Genomic DNA, 10,730 nt, shown 5'->3' on the forward strand with positions numbered 1-10,730 from the left:
CCCAACCCAGAACCGGTTACATCAGGTATTATTTTTCTGACCAAACACCCGGACATGAACAGGTATTTCCATCACTCGAAAAACCCGTACCCGGGTATTAACATACCCGATTATGTGCGCCTCTAATTTATACTATTAGATGCATAGTAATTAATTAATTGGGCCTCTTATACTTTATCTGCCATCAAAGAGTCAAGCCCCCCAAAGGCCCAAAAGAGGATATGGGCCTTCACTACACATGTCAGCTTTCGGCCTGCTTTCATGACACTTATCTTTAAAATAATTGCTATACTATAATATGAACCTACTCGATTTCTTTTTCCTGCTATGTGTGCTAAATGCATCTATTGTCCCTAATACATTCACTTGTTTTTATACCCACATCAAGAATTATAATCTTTACATACTTTTATAGCCCAAGGGGGGACACATTTCAAAGCTCACGAAGTACCATGACTCAAATAGAGATGAAATGACTGGTTTTTGTGTTTATTGTTTTAGTTTCCCTTCTAGACGATCAAGACCGAACTATATTCCATTATTCAATTTTTAGTTTACATTCATGTTATATATGTACATGCATTATGTTAACCAAGTCAGTCTCTTTTCAAAATTTTACACCTTGATTTTTAGTTTGTTCACTTGGGTTGTGATTTACCACTAGAAAAGATATTTGTAATCATAAGAAGTTACTAAATTTGTAGATTGATTAGACCAAATGAACTTAAATTCTATTTGATTTGATGTCCTTTTCCACCAAATTCTTGAGAGGCAAAATTTGTTTGGCCTTTTCTTTTAGTCTAAAAGAAGTGGTAATAAAGCAAAGCAAAATGAAGCCATATTTCCAAGGCCAAAATTGTGTTAACAGTAAACAGACATGAAAGGCACCTTCAATTCATTTACCCTACCAACCAACCACTTTTTTAGATGATGTGTATTGAATTCAATGCTTCAACATTTTTTCTTTCTTTCCCTTTGTTTCTGGCCCTATACCTAGAGGGGTCCTAGGAATTTAGGTACTTCACTATCCCTTGGTTATCTGTCCTATTATATTTAAAATCTAGTATCTAACTGTCTAGATTTTCAAGATTCTACTTGTTTTATGTTAAATTATATATATAGAAGCTAGTAAAAATTGTATTTTCTTGGAGTTTTTCTCTGTTTGCACTAAGATACATTATAGGGTCTCTCTCTCTCTATATATATCCATTTGGGGTGTTCAAAAAACTCGTAGCTCGCAGCTCGCTCGAAACTCGCTCGAAAAAAGCTCCAAGAAAGCTCGGCTCGAAATTGGCTCGGTTGTAAACGAGTCAGCTCGGCTCGGCTCGATCTATAAACGAGCCGAGCTCGTGCTTGGTCTGGCTCGGCTCGTGAGCTCGTGAGCTGGCTCGATAAGGTTTACATCCTTCATTTTTTTGTCCAATATCGCTTAGAAAACAAAAACTAAGGGTGTATCTCCCCTATAAAAGAAGGTAAAGACTAGGAGAAAGTGAATAAACTATTTATACTTGCATATTTAGCCATATGGTTAAATTAAATGACAATTATGGCCCTTAGACTATGAAGAAATTCATTTTTAAGGGCTTTTTAAGTAATAAATTTTGCAGATCTTTGTTAGTTCGAGCTAGATCGAGCCGAGCCGAGCTAGCTCGAAGTCTAATCGAGCCGAGCTCGAGCCTCAAATCTCAGCTCGATTTGAAATTCGAGCTCGAGCCGAGCCAGCTCGAATCGAGTTCGAGCCGAGCTCGAGCTGGGTCTAGCTCGGCTCGACTCGGCTCGTTTACAGCCCTAATATCCATCTATACATACATATATCACCTCATTACTAATTAAAGTAAAAGATATTTAGCAAAGTCATGTTCTTTCTTCTCTCTTGTGAAATGTCATGCATAGGCCTTGAGGCCTGTGAGTGATGTCATATTCATTTTAAGTTGAGATTCTCTCTGTCCATCATCTGCCATTAGAGAGTTGCAGAATTAGCTCAGTCATCAGAAACTTAAATGAAAACCCATGAGCATAAGTCTCCCTTAACCCCCCCCCCCCCCCCCCTCTCTTGACATATGTTTGCCCATTGGATATTTTTGTACTCTATTATGTTCCATTAGATTTTGTTTGGATCTTTATGTTCCCAAAATCTCACCTGAATTTCACTTAGTTATTCCCAATGGGTCTTTAAGTATTTCACAACACATACATAGTACCACTACCAACATTTCTTAGGCCAATGGGGGCGCATCGTTGAACTTCCGTGATAAAACTCCATAACGCGTGGAAGTTTCAAAATGTCCACCGCCACCAAAACATTCACGAGTGATAGGTTCAACGTGATGGTTTTCCGTTATTTTTATAACGCGTGAAAAATGATGGATGTGAGGGGGTGTGGGGGTTTATCGTTAGGTGTTGTGAGTGATGACCATTGCCACTAAAAAAGGATGTGAGTGATAGAATAGTGGCTGATGACATGGCAGGAGTTGATTGGATGCTTGTGAGTGATAGAATTCTATCACTAGTGACCACCCCCAAGGGCGTACCCACCCCAAGCTTAGGGTGGGCGGGCGCACCCCTTGAAAAAATAATTTTTAGTGTTATTTTTCGTCGGAAATTTGGACCGCACCCCTTGAAAATTTTCACCCGCACCCCTTGAAATTTTTCAACCGCTCCACTTAGAAAAAAAAAATATTATGAATTTATAAAAAAATTAAACACAAGTTATTTTGTAATATATAAGTATATACCACAATTTATATAATTATTTTTTAACCACTTATTCACTTAATTACTTAACCCAATCAAAGCCCAATCTACAATCTATTTTTATTCACCCAAGCCCAAGCCCAAACTCAAACCCAAACTAAAGAAATTTGAACTAAATAAAATAACCCAAACCCATCCACCCATTCCAATTCCAAATCCCTCCCCAAATAAACTCCCAGCGACTTGACGCCACTGCTCACGACTGGACGACTTTTTTTGCTGGAAAAACCAAAATTCCAGCAAGACCGACCCATATTACGCTAGAATTCCGATATTGAACTACTATGGTTTCTTTATTGTTTTTCTTTTGTTTTATGTGATGATTATGAGAAAATATAGACGTATAAGGGTTTGATCTTTTTATGTTTTTTGATGTTTTTTTGTTGTTGTTCTAGACTTGTAGTTTAATGATTTTGTTGTTTTATTTAAAGCTTTGTTTGTTCAAATTATTAGTTATAAGTAATCAACATTTAATACTAGGGCTTGAATGTTTGAAAATAAACTTGAAAATTATGGACTATGGTTGAACATGACTGTTTATTTTGTTTAAGTGTTTAGTGTTGTTTTATGAACTTATTAAGCGATTTATATGTGGTAGGAACCATGAGTAAGAATGTAATGAACTTATGCAGTGTTTAGTATCTCTAGATGATGTTTTGGATAGATTTCAAAAAATAAAAACATGTATGGCACAATTTTAAATATGTTTATAATAAGTTTGACGTGTTTTTGATGATTATATAAATTTTATTTTGATGTTATTTTATCTTACCTGATCCGACCCGCTATGAACCAATTTTTTTATATAACTAGAGGCCTAAAATCTTAAAAATATTCCGCACCCCCAGCAAAAAATTCATGGGTCCGCCACTGACCACCCCACCCCCCTTATATCTTTACTCTTTAACACATGCAACTAAAAATAAGTTCACCTTTGTTATACACCTGGTCAAATAAATACAAAACATACCACGTCAATGGATTTTAGTGTTTTACATATTCTTTGGCCTGCAATCTTAAACTAATCAAAGCATATTCTTTATAAATTCCAAGATTAAACAAATCCCTAAAATACGGAGATAACAAGACTCTTACTATAAATAGATTATGATGCATAGAAATGAACAAAACACAATCATGAGTGACAGGAAGGTTGTTTTGGTTACGGGTTGTGCTAAAGGCGGAATTGGCTATGAATACTGCAAGGCGTTTGCGTTGCAAAACTGCCACGTGATCGCGTCTGATATACCACAACGGATGGATGACTTAGCTGAATTACACGAAGACCAAATCGAGACGTTAGAGCTTGATGTTTTATCGGATGAAAGTGTTTCATCGGCCGTGAAGAGAGTAATATCCAATCATGGCCGGATAGATGTGTTGATCAATAACGCTGGGATAGGAAGCACTGGCCCACTAGCCGAGCTCTCTTTGAATGAGATCAAAAGGGCCTATGAGATCAACACATTGGGACAACTTAGAATGGTGCAACAAGTAGTGCCATCAATGGCTTCACGAAAAAGCGGGGTCATAGTCAATCTTGGGAGTGTGGTTGGGAAAGCTCCCACGCCTTGGGCCGGATCATATTGTTCTACCAAAGCCGCGGTTCACGCAATATCCCACACGCTTCGGTTGGAACTAAAACCCTTTGGAATTAATGTAGTTTTGGTAATACCCGGGGCTATAAGATCAAATTTAGGGAGCCACAACGCGGGGCAGTTATCGAATTATAATTGGGAACTTTACAAAGATTTTAGCAAAGAGATAGCCGAGCGCGCTAGAGCTTCGCAAGTTGGTAAATCCACTGATGCAACGTTATTTGCGCGTCATATTGCAAAAAAAGTTTTGAGCCCAAAACCGCCTAAGCAAATAGTGTTTGGTCATATGACATCTCTATTCGCGTTCCTTTCGGTCACCCCGCTTTGGGTTAGAGATCTGTTTTTCACAAAACGGTTCAACCTAGACAAGAAGATTGTATGATCATTTTGATGTTTAAATGTTAATGTTGTATTTCATGTTTTATGGGTGTTTAATGTTATAACATAAATGGGTGCTTTTGCCTGTGTACCATCTTGTTAAACAACATTAGTGTTTCTTGCAGAATTTATAAATTCTTGTACTTTGAATCAGAAGTTAGGAGACACAAAATTAAAGTATGGTAGTTGAGTACGTTTTGATTTTTTTTTTCAACTTCAAAATAGATTTCAGCGATGTCTAGACCATAGTTGTCAATAGCGGCTATAGCAACCACTATAGCGCGCTGTGTAGCGAAGCGACCAAGTGTCGCTATTTGTGTCATAGCAACCAATAGCGTGAATAGCAACAGTTAGTTTTTTTTTATGTAAATAGCAATTAGATATAGCTATAAAATAGTTGGATTTATAGAATTTTGTTAAATATCCATGTAAAATAGCATATATACCAAGTTATTTTGATATAATATACATATAAAAAATTTTAAAATTCTTTTTCTAGTGTATCGCTATATATAAAATAACGGTCGCTATTTGTCGTTATTCGCTATGTAGCATATAGGTGCCTTGTCGTTATTCGCTATTAACAACTATGCTCTAGACAACATCAAATAAACCATGAGAAAAAATGTTCATAGGTGTTTATCTATTATTGTTAATATTTAAAGCTATTTTAAGGTGTCTGGTTTGATAAGAAGAGTCAAAAAGACTTTATAAACTTTATTATTACAAGGGTATGATAATTGAGGGTGAGATGAGAGTAGAGGTCAAGTGATGGAGGCAAAATGGCCCTTGTATGGTAAAAAGAACCAAAGATAGATTGAATAATTGAGAAGGGAACAATGAGATGACTCGCTTAAAGCACACAAAGGAATGAGAAAAAGAACTAAACAATAATGTTGTGTATTATATTTTATGAAAGCATGTAGCAAAGAAACAAACTATATCTATTGCCTTTTAGGGAAGTTAAATCAAATACAAATAATTTTTAACATGCAAATTGATGAAATAACTAAAGTAACTAATAGCGAAGTGAAGTAATTACAGTGAAGTAATTATTATTCTATTATAGTTTTGGAAATAACATAATAATAATTGCTTTAGGATGCTCGGGGTGGGAGCGTGATGTGGAGCCGTCACGAGTGATGGAGGTGGGATACGTGATGTTAATCGCGTGGTGATGTTGGTGGTTGTTTGAGAATATAGCGGTGGCAACCACTATATTTAAGGGGGTACACTTATAAAAAATTAACCTTTAACTACAGCTAACATTTACCCATTTTATACATTCCGATTTACCTCTCTACTATAAAAATCCACTACTATTCTTTATATGGGCAGACCTAGCATGTTACTAGGGATAGCCTCCACTACCCCTTGCCATTTCGACGGTAGCATAAATTTTGGAAAAAATGGCGGTTTTTTCGATTTCGTTAACCCTTTTTATATGAAATGTTGCCCCTATAAAGATTTTCCAGATCCGACACTGATTCTCTACTTCTTATAGTTTTCTAATAATAGCTATGGCGGATATAGAGTACCCAAGTACATTTCCGCCCACCTCATCTAGTTCGTCAGACTCTTCGGGTTGTGTTTTGATTTTTTTTTTTTTTTTGAAAAAAGGTCTGAGCTCGCGGAGCTTGAAGATACGGGAAGATCAAAGAAAAAAAATTGTGCGTCACAATTGGGAAGGGGATAATGAAGTTCTAATGATTTTTTTTTAAAACAAAATTAGAATATCATTCCACACGAAAAAGGCAATTACAAAGCAATGGCAGGTAGTCGGGCAACAAGTTGCGCCGCCACCCCCTTTTGAATAGAAAAACCAATTCTACTAAATACAAAGTTTGAAATCTTTAGCGACGAAGAATTACTATTAACGACTTTTTGAACCCGATTCAAAAGTCGCACAGCGTCAGGATCGAGGCCACCAAAGGTATTAAACTCAAAGTATAATGAATTACTTTGGACTTTGTTGAAAACTCAAAGTATAATGCCGATTCGTTTAAAGTGCGGTTTCGTATGTCGAAAGAATTATTTTTAAAGATTATGTGAGATATTGAAGCTGAATTTGAATGGTTTCAAGTAGGCTATGAAGCTAGGGGAAAAATGAGTTTCACGACGATACAAATCCGTTGTTCGTCAACTTACAACCGATAAAACTCCTGACGAATATGATGAATACTTAGCTATGTCTTCTAGTATGACAACTGGCACCAAACCGGTAATTTCCGTACACTTTAATTATTATTTAATGACTGCAATTATGTGCTTAAATGTCAACATTGTTTGATTACATGATATACTTGTGAATTCATGCACGTTTTATACTACAAGAAATTTGCTTTATGCATTAATGATAGCGTTGCGTCAGAAATACTAGTAAACTCACCGGTAAGACACATTGTGTCACACCCCTATTTCCACGTGTCTCACCGGTGGGCCCGGTGGGGGATTACCGTGACGATGTTGGCAACAATATAGTCAAACCACACAATTATATAATGCACAGCGAAAGCATAAGATAAATATATAAATTTCAACCTCTGATTGTAATATCAAAATGTATTACAGGGGTTGGATATATCCACAGTGGATCGTAAATAAAAGTAAAGTATTGTTCCATTAGATACTGCAATCAAGCTTGCGAGGCTTATCCCGACGCTAGGGAGCTAATACCAGCCAATTACGTTTAGGTACCTGCACTTAATCTTTTTGGGGAAAATACGTCAGTTTACACTGGTAAATACATTCAACTGACACATTTGAAAATGTTTATTAAAATTGATTTGAATGCACAAGGCACAAACTCTTTTATAACTTGGGAAAATTCATAATGATCTTGTGAACGTTTTACATGTTCTTTTATGCGTTCAGTAGCCCGGGTCGTGCCGGGTTAAAGATTTATAGACACACCACGTTTGCGTAAAACCGTAGTATAAAAACCAACGACTACGTCTTTTAATTTTAATGTCGACACTTTATACCGGGTGTACGCCTACACCGGGATGTCGATGGTCGTGGCCATTTCGTAAAATGATGCCAAGGATATCCGGGACAACGGTCATTAAACCCCCCAAAGGCTTATAAGCAACAAAACTGTTTAAATGAGCCGATCATATTTAATCAATTAACCACCTAAGCGATGGAATTATATAATGCTCAATCAAGCGGTATTAATATACCGTAACCCAAGCCCATATAGGGGAAATAAGTTAAAGTATTTACCTTTGCAAGTATTAATCCTTAATTTAGATCAAGTCACCGATAGCTTTTACTGGGGCTCCTAATCTGGAACGAAGGTTTTAATTAACCTCTTAGAATCCTAACGGTCCTTGTATTAGCCGTAGCTTAAACCGGTTGATTCCGATATATAGATATGGTTAATTCGCACGAAAAGGCGAAAACCGAGAATGGAGTATGATTTGGACCCAACAAGTTCAGTGACTTGTTTTATATGGGTTTATAGTTCATACTCTGGATTTTGGGGTTCAAATAATATAATTTGACCCATATCGGCTATTGCACGAAAACTAGTTCCATGGGCCGTACCGTGTGCGCAAATAGGCGAAATGGTTAATCATAAGAGTCCTACGCTTATTTCCTAAGTCAATATGCCTTAAAAATATTTTGGTATCAGTAGGATACCTTCCGTAATGCCCGTAACGAGTTTGAGTTAATATTATGCCCCGTAGGGGCTTTTCGGTCATTTTAAAGACTTTAAAAAAGCTTTTCGAGTTCTACAGGAAATCTGAGTTTCCCGAACAGCTTATAAAGCTTAAAATACTTTATTTATTATTTAAAACCAGTAGCAACTGGAATCGGGTCAAAAGACCTTGTAGAACTCCCGTTTTGGCCAAAAAGGGCATATTCGGTATTTACCGAACCGTAGCCATAACCGCAGGTTATGAGCAAGGTAAAAATTATTAAAAATCTTTAAAATTCCCAAAATATTATTTTACCACAGTGGGTAAAAGTTTTGGTGACGAAAACTTGGGTTAGATGGGCGTTATGCTAATTGCGCCGTTAATTACAAAACTTTCTTAAAAGTGCGCCTTTTAGCCTAACTCTCATTCTAGACCTCGGATTGACGTGAAACTTTAAGGACATGCTTATAATTTAACAAGCAAGGTTTTGGTCCGTTCACGTGTCCGAAATACTCGTTTTAATTTTAAAAGGCCGTTACGGTCAACTTTTAGGCGAATGACGGAAATACGTAAAAGACTCGGATAACTCATGAACCGACCACAGAGGCGTATACCAACATGTGACCTGGTCCTAAGAGAGTCCCAAGGTATATTTATACCTCACTAAAACGGGTCAGAACTGAAGTCAAAGCAAAAGTCAAACTTTTGCGACATTCGGCTCCGAACCGGTTCTATATAGTAAATGATCGATTCAAACGAGCGCAAACAGGTTTATACACTTATTATCATGTTTTATGATTGTCAAAACAGGTTCCATAACATATACATTACAGATTATGCATAAATCGCTAAAATAGCTTTCTGTTGACTTTTTAACCGCACGTTTGACTCGACATTTGACATAGTTAGAGTGGTGATCAGGGGGAACCATTTCAGAGGTTTATTACCCACGTAAATACCAACTCATAACCACTTTTGATTCGTCATAAGACTGAACCATTACTGATTTATTGTAAAGTCAAACCGTAGTTACGACGGTTTGGTTTTTAGCTAAAAACTAAGCATAAACTGAAAAATGGATGATCAAGGTAACTTACAGAAGTTAGTACTTGAATATGGAGCAGAGAAGAATGCTTGGAGCTTCTTAGAATGATCAGATAGTGTGTTTTTGTGTTGTGTGTATGTTATGAGCCAAGCATGCTATTTATAGTGAAACTAAGCCTTCTAGTTCACTAAATAACAACCTATACTGGCCATGATGGTAAGTAGATGTCCCCTGAGTGATATGGGTCGAGTAGGGGGCTCCCATACCTCATTTATTGGGGTTGATCGTTCACTATGCTCAAAAGTCAAGAAAACATCAACTTTCTGCATCTGGGCGTCTAATGCGGCCCGCATGGAGATTCAGGCTCCCTTTAACGCGGGTCGCCTAAATCTTAATGTCAGAAACGAATTTACAGGAGGCTCGCGGCCCGCCTACACTTAACCGGTTATTTAACGCGGGTCGCGAGAGGCTTATTTTTCTGATTTTTTAATTCTTTTGTCATGATTATCAGAATCCGGTAATTAATAACGAAATCTTTCGTAATGATTTACCTGACCTTTCGGTTTTGAAGGGGTAACTTTGCGGTTTGGCCCTCGGTTATTTACCGATAGGGGCCTCGTGTTATTTACCCGCATTATTAAGTCCCCGGTTTATTTATTAATTATATTGGAAAGCCTTAACTTTCACTGTTGACGCTTTTAACCCTTCTTCTACGAATTCGATCGTAACTTTCTCGTTTCATATCGAAACTTCGCGGAATTCTTATATATTATTTTAGTGAGGGTATAATACTGTTACAAAGTCTTTGGAACGTTAAAGGGTCACTCAGAGGTATTATTAAACATGTTGACACAGTTAACCCCTGTAGTTTGTAATCTCTCACTTTCTTCCGCGTTTTGTTTTTGTACGATCTATAATTTATTCGTTTGAAGGTTTAAGCATTATTTAGGGATACTCTACAGTATATTAACCCTTGTTGACATTTATAACCCTCGAATTTATATACTTTCAGGGTTTGTCAAAATTAGTCCTTTATTTATTATAGATGCCACGTGTAAACAAATGACACGTGTTAACACATCATTGGACACAAAAATTCGAGGTGTTACATCCTCACCCCCTTAAAATAAATCTCGACCCGAGATTTACTCAAATAAATAGGGGTATTTTTCTTTCATTGTAGCTTCGACTTCCCACGTATATTCAGGACCTCTACGAGCATCCCATTTGACTTTTACAATCGGTACGTGCTTTCTGCGAAGCTTCTTCACCTGTCGATCTTCAATCGACAAGGGTTTTTCTATAAACTTT

The 10,730-nt window shown here is 37.0% G+C and overlaps 1 protein-coding gene across 1 annotated transcript; it reads left to right on the forward strand.

Moving 5' to 3' along the window:
* Positions 1-3,891: 3,891 nt before the first annotated feature.
* LOC110896928 (short-chain dehydrogenase ptmH) lies at positions 3,892-4,867 on the forward strand. Its single transcript, XM_022143945.2, has one exon. It carries the CDS (start codon positions 3,892-3,894, stop codon positions 4,732-4,734), a length of 843 nt encoding a protein of 280 aa, XP_021999637.1. The 3' UTR covers positions 4,735-4,867.
* Positions 4,868-10,730: the final 5,863 nt, after the last annotated feature.

Source organism: Helianthus annuus, chromosome 12 (genome assembly GCF_002127325.2).
Source record: "Helianthus annuus cultivar XRQ/B chromosome 12, HanXRQr2.0-SUNRISE, whole genome shotgun sequence".
NCBI lineage: Eukaryota > Viridiplantae > Streptophyta > Magnoliopsida > Asterales > Asteraceae > Helianthus > Helianthus annuus.

Coding starts and splice junctions, on each gene's coding strand:
- LOC110896928 (XM_022143945.2), top strand. CDS start 3,892: ATGAGTGACAGGAAGGTTGTTTTGGTTACGGGTTGTGCTAAAGGCGGA.